Source organism: Danio rerio, chromosome 9 (genome assembly GCF_052040795.2).
Source record: "Danio rerio strain M-AB ecotype USA chromosome 9, GRCz13ab, whole genome shotgun sequence".
NCBI lineage: Eukaryota > Metazoa > Chordata > Actinopteri > Cypriniformes > Danionidae > Danio > Danio rerio.
Window position 1 is genome coordinate 34,000,937 of NC_141029.1, and position 16,103 is coordinate 34,017,039.

A 16,103-nucleotide genomic window follows, 5' to 3' on the forward strand; every position below is an offset into this window, starting at 1 on the left:
TCCCTGGGCTCCAGTAAGAGTGAACTGTTCTTTATTTGCCCTTAGATTTCTATGTGGGTCGTAGATGCTTAAAAAAAACATTTTACCGTTTTGAATGAGCGTCTGGGACCGTGTAAACCGCCCATGAACAGCCGTCAGATGAAGAGGGCTTTTCCCATCGCGACTCTGAGAAGACAACATTAGCATAAAGCACACATGATTTGGACTGTCTGTCTATATTTAGTCCAAGTAGACATACCTGGACATTGACATCTGCTCCGCTGTTGACCAGGAACTCTAGACAGAGGGCACCATGAGTGGACGCAGCAGCAAAGTGGAGAGGAGTGAAGCCTTTGTTATTAGGCTGACTGACATTAGCACCGTAATCTATCAGCTCACTGACCACTGCGTCCTGTCCATTAAAACACGCAACATGCAGGGCCGTATTCCCAAAGGCATTGGCTTCATCTATCTGTCAAACAAACAACATAAAGGTCAGCTAAAGCTAGACTCTCCTTCCTATATGTAACGTTTGAGTACCTCTACGGCCAGGCTGAGCAGGTGTTTGACGACAGCGATCTGACCGTTAGAAGCGGCGGCATGTAGAGGTGTGTATCCTCTCTTGTCTTTGCAGCTGATCTCGGCCCCTTGGCTCACCAGTAAACACACTACATCTAAGTGACCTACAAGAGTGTAAAGCAGAGATAAAGAATAGATTAGACATTAAATGTGATATATGTCATTATTATAATAAAAAATTATTTAAAAATTAAATTAAATTAAAAAAGCAATTAATTAAATTAAATTCCAAATGCAATCTAATTAAATTAAATTAAAAAAATAATTATATTATAAATCGATTTTAATTTAAATAAAATCCAAATTCAATTCCATTCAATTAAAAATTTTACATTTTACAATTTTCAAAAATTACATTTAAATTGAATTAAGTTCCAAATACAACCCAATTAAATTAAATATTTTTTATTATATTAAAAATTTAATTAAATTATATTAACTTAAATTCCAAAACCAATTCAATTTAATTTGATTTAAATGTATATAAATTTAATTAAATTGAAAATATTTAAAAAAAAATTTAAAAAAACTTTATTTAATTAAATTCCAAAACCAATATAATTAAATTTAATTAAAATCTACATTAAATTCAAATAAAAATAAATTAAATCAAATGAGAACAAATTTAATTAAGTCTGCCTTTTTAGTTCAATCTTAATACAGGCAATTCTTTTAATATATATAATTACTAATATATTAATATTATATATTAATATAATATTACGCAATATATTGTATATCACGTAACATCTTTACATTTCACCAATATATGCAATTACAACAACGATGCACTATAGATATTTACCAATCAAATGAAATCAGCATCAACAAAATCTATTTTTGTATTGCATAAATGTAGAACTGTGAAGTCGAAATTAGATGTCATTAAATCATTCCTTTAAACAATTTATTCAAAAGCAAAACAAGTCTTTATCAAGGGTTTATTCCTTCAAAAACTAAATAAAATATATACAATATTATTGTAAAACACAGTGCATGATGTCACCCACCCTATTTGAATACAGACTGCATAAGCTGTGATTTTATTGACAGCCCCGTGGTAACTAATATTTTGCGTCTTAATTCAAAATTGAAGCGTAAACATTGCATGTGTGTGCAGAGTGTCACAAGTTTTATTGGACATCCCCTCACCCATATATGCTGCCCAGTGTAGTGCACGGCAGTCTTTTTTATCAAAAGCGTTGATGTTAGCACCCTTTGCCAGAAGGAGACTCACCATCTGAAGAAAAAGAGAGAGGAAAGTGAATAACATTAAGAAACTGAGTGTGCGTGTGTCAGTCTCAACAGGCAATAAGGCATGAGTGTGTCAGTAATTACAGGTCTCCTGAAGCCTTATTGTGTTCTATGTGTTTGTGTCATAGTTTATATAATGACTTTCAAACCCATTCTGCATTGTTGAGATTTTTCACAACATGTGGGAAATTGTGTATGTAGCAGAGCGAATGTGACTTCCTATCTAAAAATTGCCATAGTGGAGCTGCCACAATGGATTTCCAACAATTAGTGTCAAACAACAGGGACTGTGTGCTCAGGAAGTTTTCTCAGAAAGACTTTAAAATGTCGGCTGCTAGCTCACTGCTTCAACTGGTCAACATCTGGGATGGGAGACCACATTAGAAAATTAGGTTACTGCTGGAAAATATATAAGAGAGGCCAGCAGGGGAGGCTCAATCTGTGGTCTGTGTGGGACCTAATGCCCTAATATAGTGATGGGGACTCTATACTGTTCATTAAACCACTTTGAGTGTCCAGAAAAGTGAGATAAATCTTGAAAGATGGTGACTTATGGATAATTATTCAAATACATGTAAATGTTCAGTGTGCTGTTTTCAAAATAACTGAAGTAGGCATGGGGAATCAACTTCAGAAGAGTCAATTCCTGGACTCTCTAGTGTCAAGACAGGAATCAACTCCCAGTGTCAAGTCTATTTTAGGGGGAGGGGCTATTGCATCATCATCACACCAGACTACTTGATCATGGGTGTCTTCAGTGTGTCTATTCTTGTATAAAAGAGGCAGTTTTAAAGAGTTATTAAACATTATTTGTGTGGTATTTTGAGCTGAAACTTTACATACACACTCTAGGGACATCAGAGACTTATTTAACATTTCGTTAAAACAGGCATAGCAGGTCCGCTTTAAAATGAAATTAGTGCACCTTTGAAAAGGACTTCACAATTTTGTTTTCAACTAGCAGTACCTCTGTGTGCCCATTGAGGGCAGCGTGGTGCAGGGCGGTGCGTCCTCCACGATCTGATACGTTAACGCTGCTCAGTAGTGGGATGATGACCTCAGCACAGCGCAGGGCCTTGTTGGCGGCAGCGACATGCAGAGGTGTCTGCCAGTTTTTATCCCGAGCATTAACATCAGCAGAATGACGAATTAGCACACGAACAGCTTCCTGAAAATAGTTCAAGAAAATCATGTCATTATATTGGGACAGTAGGAAAATATGTGACCAATCAGAATTAAGGGTTAAAAAAATACATTTATAATAGGGTTGGGTCGACAGACGATGCCATCGTCTATCCCTGATGTGTGATAGACATCACGATGCTGAGCCGACATCTCGATCCTCCACCCCGCCCCCATCGCAGCAGCAACCCGCTCATAAACACACACTTAGATCCTGTTTACACTAATACGTCTTAGTTTTAAAATGGAATTGTAGAACAAAAACGAATCACGTCCACACGGGCATTTCAATTAGCATTTCTGAACAGCCCTCCTTCCACACTATAACGTTGAAAAGGCACATCACGTGACCACACACACACACACGCTGTCATGCTCTCTAGCATACGTGCACATCTGAGCTCCAGGCAGTCAGTGGGTGCTTTGAGCACAAAACCCCAGAGAGCAGTGCACATCTGACAGTTTATTAAAGATGTACCGCTAAATTGTGTCTCACTATAGTTGCTAAACATGATATTTAATTAATCTTGTCTCTATCTAACGGCTCTTCAGTCTTTTGAAACGATCAGGTAATGTGTCACAACATCAGTACACTGCTTCAATCTTTTGCTTTCACGCTTGTACTTACTAATTTTAGCAAAAACCTCAGATAATGTTGGTTGTGCACTTTGTTTTATCAACCAAGTTTGTGGAAGCCATTATAACGACACAGACCACTCTGCCTATTCATGCGGAAAAAGTGATTGTCAAGTGGTAATTTGTGTGTAACTTATCTTTATTTATGTATGATTTGGTTATGGGTAAAACAAAGACCAAGCTGGTCAGGTAGTTGAAACAGTAGGCTACAATTTATTATTTTGTTATGAATTAATTTATTATTCATAAGTAATTCATCCCTACGACGACGATGCCATCGTCCATCTCGATGTTTCACATTAGACATCATCTGATGCCAACTTGGTCAACATCGCCCAACCCTAATTTATAATCACACAGAAGCTGCTGCATATGATTAGCATTGTTGTAAAGGCATCCTGCTGTGTGACATTATTACACATCTGGTTCTCACTGAAACATGTTTGTCCCCACCTCGCTACGTGATGCCACTGCCCTGTGGAGTGGAGTCAACCACATATTGTCTTTGGCATTGACCCGTGCACCTAAAATGAGGTAGTAAAAGAGAAAAATAAAACTATTAATATCTAAAAAATGAGGAATGTTTAATTGAACAGTAAAGGGATAGTTCACCCAAAAGAAATAGTCTGTCATTCACCCTCATGTTGATACAATTCCAAATAGATAAACACAGAATTTAAAACAATGTGATTGTAAATAGATAATGGCATAATTTTCAGCTTGAGTAATCATAATCTTTTAAAGGACTGCATTTTTTATAAGAGTTGTCTATAAAGCTACTATAGAATTGAGGTAATGAAGAAATGGAGGGAGAGAGAAACACCTGACACAATGAGGAGCTCTGTGATCTCAGCATCTCCGAGGAAGGCTGCTGCATGCAGGGGAGCACGTTTCTCAGCATCCTGAAAAAGAGACAGGTGACAGAGATGGTGGAAAGAAGATGTTGAATCAAATCAAGGTTTTGTGGCTTTTACTCCACGTGAGTTCGCTTAGGACCCCAACTACAAGCAAAGCAAACAAGCACAGAATGAAACGCATTTTAAATGACACAAGAAAAACGCATGACTGCCATTCAAATCTTTAGGGCCTATTTGTTTTTTAAATGCTTGTGAAATAATGCATTGCTCTGCTTTTGCTCACCAAAGCTTAAAATACAGTCAATTATGTAAACATTTACTAATATTTTTACAAGGATTTTTGCTAACCCTTTACAATTGTAGTAAATTTGTAAATAGCTCTTTAAATTGTGGTATATTTTCTACCAGTAAGTTTGCACCTATAATAACTTTTGTCTGGAAAAATTGCAGACATTTTTCAATACCATCTACAACTACCTATAGCAAAAAACAACTACCACAACTAGCACATGTAAATCGGGCAGCACAATTAATCGAAAAAAGATTGCGATCATGATTCAACGCCCCCACAAGATCTCAATTCAGCATTTGTACCATTCAGCCAAATATATTTCAAGTTCGGGCGAAGCATAAAGGTGCCGCACAAATCTTTACGTTGTTTTATATATATTGCTCAGCAACACAAACACCTCCGAATGGTGTTAAAAGTGTCACACACTTTATTCATAAGGTATAATTAACCCGAAAATGTCATTTCTGTCTTAATGTTATGAGGTATTTGCAGCTGCGAAATCACAAATTTTGTTTGTTTACTACTGAGAGGACACACGCGTGCTGGTGAATGATGTCAACTTTTAGTGAACAAACATATTAACTGTAATTCACATAGGCTGTGAATAACAGGTAATATAGATGTAAGTAACGTTCAGTTAAAGTGATCTTTTGGGAGCCGCATGGGAAATATGATTTCCATGTATGCTTTATTTTTTCCAAAGTGACAGCAGCCGTGACATGAGCCGCACTGACCAGTGAAAGTGAAACCAAAACCACGCACATCATTTAAATAATCCTATCGCATTGTGCAGTTATGATTATAACAAGCATCTGATATGTTTTTTTTTTCATAGCGAATACAAAGTGTTGTGCATGAGAATAAATGTGCAACACTGTCAATATTACAACTACTTTAGCCTATATAATGTTGAATATAATGCAAGAGGGAATCTGATAATGACAAATTTTTCGTTTTACCAGTGGAATAAAAAGGTCTAATAATGTTGTCAGAGACAAATGTCTCAAACATAATAATTCAACTTCATAATTATAAATAGTTGTATTCTGGTGTCATCACTATACTGTGAATTAACAACCAGGACAAATTTAAAGTCTAGTCAAGTCCACCAATGCAAGTCTATACAAACTTTAGCATTTTAACCAACAGTAGACCTACACGTAGATTAGTTTTGTTTTACAGTGTATTTAAGAAATAAGAATAGGCTACTCATATTAACCTTTATTTTACATCTACAGAATGTTGAGAAAATCCTGAAGATCCTTATGTTTTACTCTAAAATCCTGTTTCTACTGGAAATATGCTGCATGAATTCGACAAAGAAATAGTTTGAAAAAGCATTTAATGTGAATTGTAGAGCAGATAAAAATTTGTCAAAACGTTTTAACAGAGAATTGGGCCTTTTTAAGACTTTTTAACTTCTTAATAGAATATGCTGATTGTCTGTCATTGCAAAGCGGTGCACAACAAAGGAGTCTTTACAAATCCCTGTAGCACTAATGTGCACACACACTGGCAGTGGTGACATCTCAGCGTGTCCATTGTCTGAACCTGTTTGCACATCCAGCCTGAAATCGTGACCGGCGGCTCTTCATAAAACATTCGGACAGCAAGCTAATTCTTGCTGGAGCCATTAGGGCGGACACAGACAGGCAAGCCGAATAAATAAATATCCTGGAAGAAGAATAACCCTGAAAACTATTTTGTGTCCTGTTGCTTTTACTGAAACCAACGTATATAAATCTCTGGCAGCTTTCCATGGGATTCCTCGACTGTTGTGCTGCAAGTAACAAAGGGATGAGATATAGTCATGTGAGGAGAAGAGCAGAAGAAACTGACTCATACCAGTGCATTGACGTCTTCTGATTTACATAGGAGCACACGAATCTCATCTGGGTCTCCGTTAAAGATGGCTTGGACTAGCGGTGGCTGTGAACAACAGAGGTTAGTTAGAAAGCATAAGTGTTAATATTACTCAAACTTAGAGAATTTGCTTCCTCCAACATGGGCTCTACGCTAAGAAATTTTAAGGAGTAAATGTGCTGCTAATTAGGATAATAGAAGAAAAGTTTTGTTTAAATAATTGTGTACAGCACACATAAGGAAGATATTGGCCATCAGCAATAAAGTCAGTCTAGTCACTATGAACGAACTACAAACCTTAGAAAAGGAAAATGACATTTAGGATAGTTTTAGTTTTCCCCAAAAAACATAATCAAGTAGGTATTGCTGCAGACCGGAGACCTTCAAGTGGGAGGAATTCAACAACAAGTAGGCTGGGTGACCGACATTAATACAATAATACATTAATAAAACACAACAGTATACTGTGAGGTTGGGTTTAGGGTTGAGGTAGGTGTTGACATTATTAAAACACAACAGGTTACTATGAGCTTGGGGTAAGTGTTGACGTTTACAAGACACAACAGGTTACTGTGAGGTTGGGTTTAGTGTTGGGTAGGTGAAGATGTTCATAAAACACAACAGGTTACTGTGAGGTTGAGTTTGGGTTGACGTTAAAATAATACAACAGGTTACTATGAGGTTGGGCTAGGTGTTGATGTTAATAAGACAGAACAGGTTACTCTGAGGTTTGGTTTAGGGTTGGTGTAGGCGTATTAGACATAAATAGAACAAAACAGGATACTGTGAGTTTGGGTTTAGGGTTGGTGTAGGTGTAACACAACAGGTTACTGTGAGGTTAGGTTTAGGGTTGGGGTAAGTGTAAAGGACATTATTAAAACAATGGGTTACTGTGAGGTTGCATTTAAGGTAGGTTTAGGTGTAGATGTTCAAAATACACAACAGGTTACTGTGAGATTGGGTTTAATATTTGGGATAGATGTAGACATTCATAAAAGACAACAGGATACTGCGAGGTTGGGTCTAAGGTTGGTTTAAAAGAAATACAGTAATAAAACCAAACAGGATACTGTTAGGTTGGGTTTAGGGTTGGGGTAGGTGTTGACATTAATAAAACACTACAGATTACTGTGAGGTTGGGTCTAGGGTTGGTTTAACACATTAATAAAACACAACAGGATACTGTGAAGTTGTGTTTAGGGCTGGTTTAACTGTAATATACAGTAATAAAACACAACATGACACTGTGAGGTTGGGTCTAGGGTTGGTTTAACTGTAATACGCATTCATAAAACACAACAGGATACTGTGAGGTTGAGTTTTGGGTTGGGGTACGTGTAATCGAGTTTAATAAAACACAACAGGTTACTGTGAGATTGGGATTTGGGTAGGGGTAGATGTAGATTTTCATAAAACACAATAGGTTGAACTCTGTGTCATGTTCAGGAAATTAAACAAACTAAAAATCCAGGAGATTTGTACAGCTCACTTGGAGCTCAAGTCTGACCCATTTAAAGTTGGCTCCGACATCTGTTTATACCCTTTGTAAAGTAATTGTGCACTGTATTCATTTCAAGGGTTAAACATCATTATTGGTGAAATAACATCTGTAAGCCAGACTAATAACTTACCAATCTATTAAATGTTTCGGGGGACAAAGATTACTTAAAGTTTTTAGTTTAAAAAAGTAGTGTGTGTATGAATCAAGTTACTAGAAAAAGTTCATAGTCCATAAGTCAGTATATGACCACTAGGCATTTAGATCTACTCTTTTTAAAATCATTTATATCTCTTATTTTTCTGCATTGAGAATGTAATTTACAATTACAAATATCCAGCAACTATTAAGCCTAAATCAACGTTAATGTATTGTGCATCATATTTACTATTGTTTAGCTTATTTTCTCTGACAAATTCCCGTCATCTAAAAAGGTGAAAGATTTTCCTATTTGAATAAAGCATGTAAAATTGGTCATGTAAATTTCCTAGAACAAAAGAAAATGTATTCGTCTGCTGCTCTTACATTTGTACACTACTTGTAAATCCCAAAAGCTAGCAACAACCCAACAACTCAAGCAAGAGACACTTATAGGAATACACAACAAACCACTCAAAATGTATTAGCTATCATACAGCAACTCCCTGACAATCACACTAGCACTGTGCATAAACAGACTTTATGCAGGGCACCATATTTTCTTTAGAAAATCGTTTGGAATAACTTTGTCATTCAGTTCAAATGATCAGTTCTTTGCATCTGTTTCTCAGCACAAATTTCTAACACTACCAGACAACTAGGCTACGAAACCACACAGCCTTCACCATTTCCATGAAATGGCGTCATTACAGGGAGGCCAAATCGAGCCCTGGGAGCCCCAAGGAAGCTTTTGCACCACACATTGAGTGAAAGTCATATTTCCTCTACATAATTATCATCTTCGGTCCTTCTTTATGAAACAACTAAAGACTAAAGTCATCCCAAATATATTTATAAATGTAGTTTTGCCCTCTGTTTTCTTTAAGTGCTAAGTTTCATACATTAAAATGGCAACACATTTAAAGGCCATGATAATTTGACACATGCGTGGGATAACGAAGGCACAGCAAAGTGTTTTAAGCCAAAATTGGCTGCATCTAAACCTCCATCGTCTCAGTTTGTATTAACCCCCACGTCTCACTTCCTGATTCTTTTTTTTCACATTCGCAGAAGCAACACAGAGGAAGCGTGGAAAGCATTTTCACTTCCGCTATACAGCAGAACGCATGCAGTCAAGCCAACATGCAAATGAACACACTGGGTTCTTCAGAGCTCAGCGCTAAAAAAAGATTGCCAGAACAGGGGTGTTTTAATGTTTGCAGTATATTAGTATACAAACCCTAGATTAATTCATAGCTGTATATCATGGAATTCTAGCAGTTATATCATAGCTTTTTGAGTCGAAAAGTTAAATGAACAGTTTACCCAAAAATAAAAGATTTGTGTAGTGTTATGCTATTTATACTTATATAGGCAGATAATTACCTTCTGTCATCATTTACTCATCCTCTGATTGTTTTAGACGTATTTGAGTTTAATTGAAAATCCAGTAGGGGCGAGGCATATGGCTCGCTGGTTCGAACCTCGGCTCAGTTGGCGTTTCTGTGTGGAGCTTGCATGTTCTCCCTGCCTTCGCGTGGGTTTCCTCCGGGTGCTCCGGTTTCCCCCACAGTCCAAAGACATGCGGTACAGGTGAATTGGGTAAGCTAAATTGTCCGTAGTGAATGAGTGTGTGTGTGAATATGTTTGTGGATGTTTCCCAGAGATGGATTGTGTCTGGAAGGGCATCCGCTGTGTAAAAACTTGCTGGATAAGTTGGCGGTTCATTCCTCTGTGGCAACCCTGGATTAATAGAGGGACTAAGCCGACAAGAAAATGAATGAATGAATGAAAATCCAGTAAAAAAAAACAGCTAATGGCTTCTAGTACATTTTTTAAAAATGAGTTTTAATGGTTCAAACTCTTTATTTAAAATTAGCTGAATCAACACAATTTTGGCTTGTTGTGGGGAACAACTTAATTGTTCCACGTTCAATCCACTTACAATGGTAAAAACTATTAATTAAACTTAAAGGGTACCTATTTTACTCCTTTTATAAGATTTAAGATAAGCCTTTGGCGTCTCCAGAATGTGTCTGTAAAGTTCCAGCTTAAAATTCCCATCAGTTTTTTTATTATACAATGCAGAATTTGTTCTTTTTGGTGCCTGGGGACATTGTAGCTGTTTTTGTAGCCTGTGGCTTTAAATGCAAATCTTCTACTTCTCCCCGCCCACAGTTGCCACGTGTGTGTCTGCTTCTCATGCCTAACATCAGATGAACAGCAGTCAGAAATAGGGACAGACAAGGATGAAGCCAAACTACAGCTCATTAGTCAAAAATACAGAGTAAGTTGATTTAATGTATTTGTGGTGGAGTGTATTCAAGCCTTTCTGAAATGATGAGTCACACGCACACATGCATTTGCTGACACCATGTGGTTGTGATTATAGCGGTTAAGAGTTGGATAGCGATTTTATTGTTTTTATTACTAACATGCTCTTATTTGAAAACATTTTAAACACTTTAAACTAATTCTTGAGAAGCAACTGATCACAGAGTTTAAATAGATATTTTAATCACAGTTTCTTTGCAAAGAATGTTCTATGGACATGTTTAGACATGTTATTACAGAAACATGGTGCCTGTCAATCAATTCGGTGGGCTGGGAGAACCGCATTCCTACGTCACATTGCGGTGGGCCTCAAAATCCCTGGGATTTGGATCCTATTTTATTGTCAGGAAATTGTAAAAGAGACTTCTTGTGTTTCTATCACTCCAATATGACTATGGACACACTATACATACACACACTTCTGTCCAAACAGCTTACAAAAGATGATTTTTATCATAGGTGCCCTTTTAATCCCTTTGTTTTGAGACAACATGAGGGAATTGTTTGGAACTCAGCATTTTTACAGTGTATTTTAGATCCTACTATGGATGTTGATATATTTTACCCAACATTCTTCAGAATATCTTTCTTGTTTCACGTTCAAATTGAAAATAAACATTCAGAACCACTTGAGAGTGAGTAAATGTTGAGGAACTCTGTTAATTTTAAATAAAAATAAAGAATATAAAATTTTCTAAGAATAGCTTCTTTCACGATCTGACTTTCTCTTAAATAGGCTCGTATGCAAACAACCTCTCTGTGTACAGACAACAGGAGATGTGTTGTTGAGATCGGCTCTATTTTCAGCTCCAGAAACAGGCCATCTTACACCCACTCACTTCAAACTCATTTCATCTTCCATAAGAAAAATGATCTCTGCTATGCCAATTCGCCACAAGCCATCAGTCATTTTTGTTAGTCATTTCAAGCATCTCAGGTCTATAAAAACACGAAAAATGTTGAACAATTTTATGTATTTTTATTTTCATGCATCTGATCCTACCACATCATATCATGAACTCTACTAATTGTTTCTTCTGCACAGCCTTCAAAATAAATGGAGATCAAATACCAGCTCAATTCTCCAATTCCTCCTATTTTTTTTCTTCTGATTATCATGTGCATCCTTCATAATGTCGCAAACTCCTCAAATCGGTCAGGATACATAAACATGTCTAAAGTTTTAATATTGAATTGCAGTTGACCAAGCACCACAGTTTAGAGTGTAATGATTTCTAAATTAATTAAGGTTTAACCACAAAACAGTGAATGTTTGTCACTTGCATCTGTTTTTAAAGCCTGTTACTGTGTAAACATTCCAAGCATAAAACCATGAGCTTTATCAAAGATTGCTTTGCACCTGAATACCGTTGCACTCCTCAAAAAAAAGCTATCTAATTTTCATCTTAGTCATTTTGTATTTATCTATTGCTTATAATTAGTTTATTTACATTTTATGCAGATGCACTTGCCCACAGTCACAACAGATGCTCTAAAATAATTAATAATTTCCAAACACTGCTATTCAGGCTATCTGTTTTTATTTTGCAAGATATATCAAAGAAAAACAATTGCAATGTCAGTATTTTCTAATATAGTGCAGCCCTATTTCATAATGTAATGTAGCCTATAACCATGTTTCTGAAGACACACCAGCAGTACACATTTTCAACCTCTTCCTAATCAAACACACCTGAATCAACTCAGAAGATAAGAAGAGACTCCAAAACCTGCAATGAATGGGTCAGATAAGGGACAGATCCAAAATATATACTGTTGGTGTAACTCCAGGAACAGGATTGGGAAACACTGCCCTTTAATAGAGTTCTGAAAGTCAAATAAACATAGTATAAATAGAATCAAACTCACAGACTGTAAAAAAGAATCTGACTAATTTCCATAAGTACTCTATGCATTATTCTATTACATTTTAGGAAATAAATATAAATAATGCAAGTAGAGTCAGTGTTCATATTTAAACTTTTAACAAGGAAAAGAAGTGTACTGTAAGTAGCTGAATGTACTTATTTAAACGAGGAAAAAATTAGGTTGAACATAGGGCTGGGCGGTAAAATCAGTATCGATATTTATTGACCAAACAAAAAAGTATTATCTATATTGACAAAATATCAATATTTTTGTTTTTGAGTTTTAAAACTATTTGCCTTAGTAATGTCGGTAAATTATAATAAGGAATATTAAAAAATCCTAATATTCCTAAATGTATTGTTAAAAAATGTTCAATAATTTTCGATGTCAAATAATATGAAACATGATATCATGATTATTTTTTTTTGCAATATCGCTCAGCCAAAGTTGAACACTTTATGCACTTAACTGCCCTGGGGTGCGTTTCCCAAACAACGACATAACTCGCAGTTGCACAATCATAGTAAGATGCATCGTTTGGGAAAAGAACGAAGTGTGACGAGGGTTTCCCCAAAACAATAGTTTCTCTGTTGCAGATCAATCGTTACAACTTAAAACGCCTATAATGATCCTCTAAATGGGGTAAAGTAACAACTTCTTTAGAGCAGAATTCCATAATTTCTTTGTGAAAATTATATTGTTTTACATGCACACGCATATAAAAAAAATCCAATATCAGTTTTGATTAACACATGCACTCGTTTATTATTTTTTTGTTTTTGAAAAATCACTGTAAAAATGGCCGTGATTTCAACGGTAAAAAACTGTAAAAATGCTACAGTACAAATTCGTAACCTGGTTAACGGTATGTTTTCTTTCCCAGAAATTTACTTTCCCAGAATTCCCTGCATGGCACATCACTTTTTATGCATTTCGTTGACATTAATATAAATCTTTTTAGTTGTTTATTAGTTATGTACATTAGAGATTTACGTTACATCTAATGTTGATAAATAATGTATATTTCATGACTTTATTTTTTTGCGAGTTACCACACTGGTGTTTAGTAGCTGTGTGAATGACACTGAGCACCTTCTTTATGCTGATACTCTTTTCTGCTTATGGGAAAAGTTGATTGTGATGAGCATTGGCTCATTATGTAACTTCCTCATCACCTCCTGCATGTGGATGTGCTAACGTGTCTAACTGTGTAACAAAAGATGTGTAGATGTTGGTCATTCAAAATAAAGACATATTACCTCTATAAACTAATAAAATACGTTAGTTTACCTTAAAAATGAGAAATTACTTTTACGGTTTGTACCGTGTTTTTTATGGTAAAGTACTGGCAACCACAGCTGCCGTTTTTTTACCGTAAATTTTGCGGATTTATTTTTTACAGTGTACTTTTACAATTTGACTAATGCAAACCACTGCAGAAATGTTCTAACCAACAGGTCCATGTCATATACACTCCAGATACTTAATAAACAACCTACCATAAACTAAAAGTATTGACGTATGCTGTGTTTTTTGTTTTTACAAGCTCTGGAGACTTAACATAAATTTGAAATTTGAAATAATAGGTCACCTATAGATTTCGTCATGAGCCACAGCTGTGTTCAAAATGACATCAATATTTTCAAAGTGTACTACGAAGACTACACAATTGTCAGTATGAAGATCACTAAAAATAAACTGTAAAAATACTCTGAAAGCAAATTACACCTAAGAGAGATGACTTTAATGCTTTAAAAAAAAATCATTCCAAGTTTAAATGTTAGAATGTTCTAAACGGAGGAAACAGGGGGGATAAGTGCCAATAGAACACGGCCAGCAATATAACTACAGCTCCAGAGGTGTAGTTACAAGTGTACAAGTTTGCGACGCAGTTTGCTAATGTTCGTTGGAACGACGGATTTGGGAAACGCAAAATCAACAAACTTTGTTTGTAACGACGAAACTTGAAACCTTAGTTTTAGCTAACAATGGCTTTCGGAAATGCACCCTAGCTTTATTTATGTAGTGGAGGAGGCTTACACACTTGTGTAAATTGCAGTGTAAATAGCAACTGTCTATAAGAAAACATAAAAACATCTAATTGCTGTTCACAAAAGTATTTACAGTGTTCAGCATATACATGTAGACCCTCACAAATCTATCTTTTAAATTATAATATTTTTAAATAATTTTTAAAGTCCGGCTATCCTTGTACATAAACTGCCGAGTTGATTTTAACTAACTATATTCTCGTTAAGGGCGACACAGTGGTTAACACGATCGCCTCACAGCAAGAAGGTTGCTGGTTCGAGCCTCAGCTGGGTCAGTTGGCATTTCTGTGTGGAGTTTGCATGTTCTCTCCGTGTTCGCGTGGGTTTCCTCCGGGTGCTCCGGTTTCCTCCACAAGTCCAAAGACATGCGTCATGCACTATAGGATAGCGTAAAACATGCTGGATAAGTCGGCAGTTCATTCCTTTTAACCAGCATCGGAAAATTTGACCACATCACACTAGTACTGCGCTCTCTGCACTGCTTGCCTGTGCACTATCATGTCACTTTTAAATTTTTTCTCCTGGTTTTTAAATCTCTAAATGGCTTAGCTCCTTCCTACCTGTTGACTGAACATCAGCCTGGTCGGTCTCTTCGGTCATCAAACCAGAGACTTTTATACATTCCAAAGTCGAGGCTGAAATGCAGGGGTGACCGGGCTTTCGCAGAAGCTGGTCCTACTTTGTGGAATGCTCTGCCCCTCTGTATTAGGTCTATATCATCGCTGTCTGTTTTTAAATCTAGGTTGAAAACTTACCTTTTTGATTTGGCATTTTATTAGTGAGAATTGTTTGGTTTTAGCTATAATAACTATTAGTGAGATTTGGTTGTTTTTACCTATATTAACTATTTGTGAGAATTGTTTGTTTTAGCTATAATTTTATACCTGTTCTTTGTGATTTATTGTTCAGAACATTGGTCAACCTTTGGTTGTGTTTAATAGTGCTATATAAATAAAATTGACATTGACATTCCTCTGTGGCGACCCCAGATTAATAAGGGGACTAAGCTGAAAAGAAAATGAATGAATGAATGAATGAATGAATGAATGAATATTCTTGCTTGAAAGTCTCTTAAAACTTAATTTTGCCTATATTCAATGAGAAATGGAGAAAAATATTCACTTTCAAAATGGGGTATACTAAAATATGCTGAGAACTGTATGGCTATTTTATTTAAAAAGATATATTCCCTATTAAAATATCCTGTATCTAAAGGGATAGTAGTAAGTTTTCATTTTTTGGGTGAACCATCCCTTTAACGACCCCCGTTAAATTCAGCAGAATTCACAAAAATATTTAATAAATCGAAGGAAACCACAGTTTGGAAGACATAAAAACACAAGCCCAAGATCAACAAACCTAAGATTTACAACAGAGCACTGGCCTGAAATTCTTTTTTACTGGCCCCAGGCCATCAGGCCATCCTTACTGTGCTCTTTTATGTGAGAGCACTGAATTTATGAGAACACAATGTTAAATTCTCCTCACTATGAGATGTTGCCTCTGTCTTGATGGCATACAAAACCACACAGCTCTTCTCTTTCTAGAAAGAGAACACAACAGCTGGTGAC

The 16,103-nt window shown here is 36.1% G+C and overlaps 1 protein-coding gene across 11 annotated transcripts in view; it reads right to left on the reverse strand.

Annotated features, from left to right (window-relative positions):
- The window catches only part of ankrd44 (ankyrin repeat domain 44), a 52,601-nt gene that overhangs the window by 29,448 nt on the left and 7,050 nt on the right, over nt 1-16,103 (reverse strand). For 9 of the 11 annotated variants that reach the window (XR_015499640.1, XR_015499639.1, XM_087268095.1 and 6 more), the window contains exons 2-9: nt 6,625-6,708; nt 4,454-4,532; nt 4,084-4,154; nt 2,780-2,980; nt 1,711-1,798; nt 520-662; nt 239-451; nt 87-165 (exon numbers count right to left, since the gene is read on the reverse strand). Coding sequence is in view for 7 of the 11 variants with exons in the window: in XM_087268095.1 (XP_087124221.1) it covers nt 87-165; nt 239-451; nt 520-662; nt 1,711-1,798; nt 2,780-2,980; nt 4,084-4,154; nt 4,454-4,532; nt 6,625-6,708 (958 nt within the window). In the remaining 4 variants the exon portion in view is untranslated. Of the gene's footprint in view, nt 1-86; nt 166-238; nt 452-519; nt 663-1,710; nt 1,799-2,779; nt 2,981-4,083; nt 4,155-4,453; nt 4,533-6,624; nt 6,709-16,103 lie in introns of those variants that run through there. The other 2 variants (XM_087268096.1, XM_087268098.1) reach the window with 2 other exon arrangements.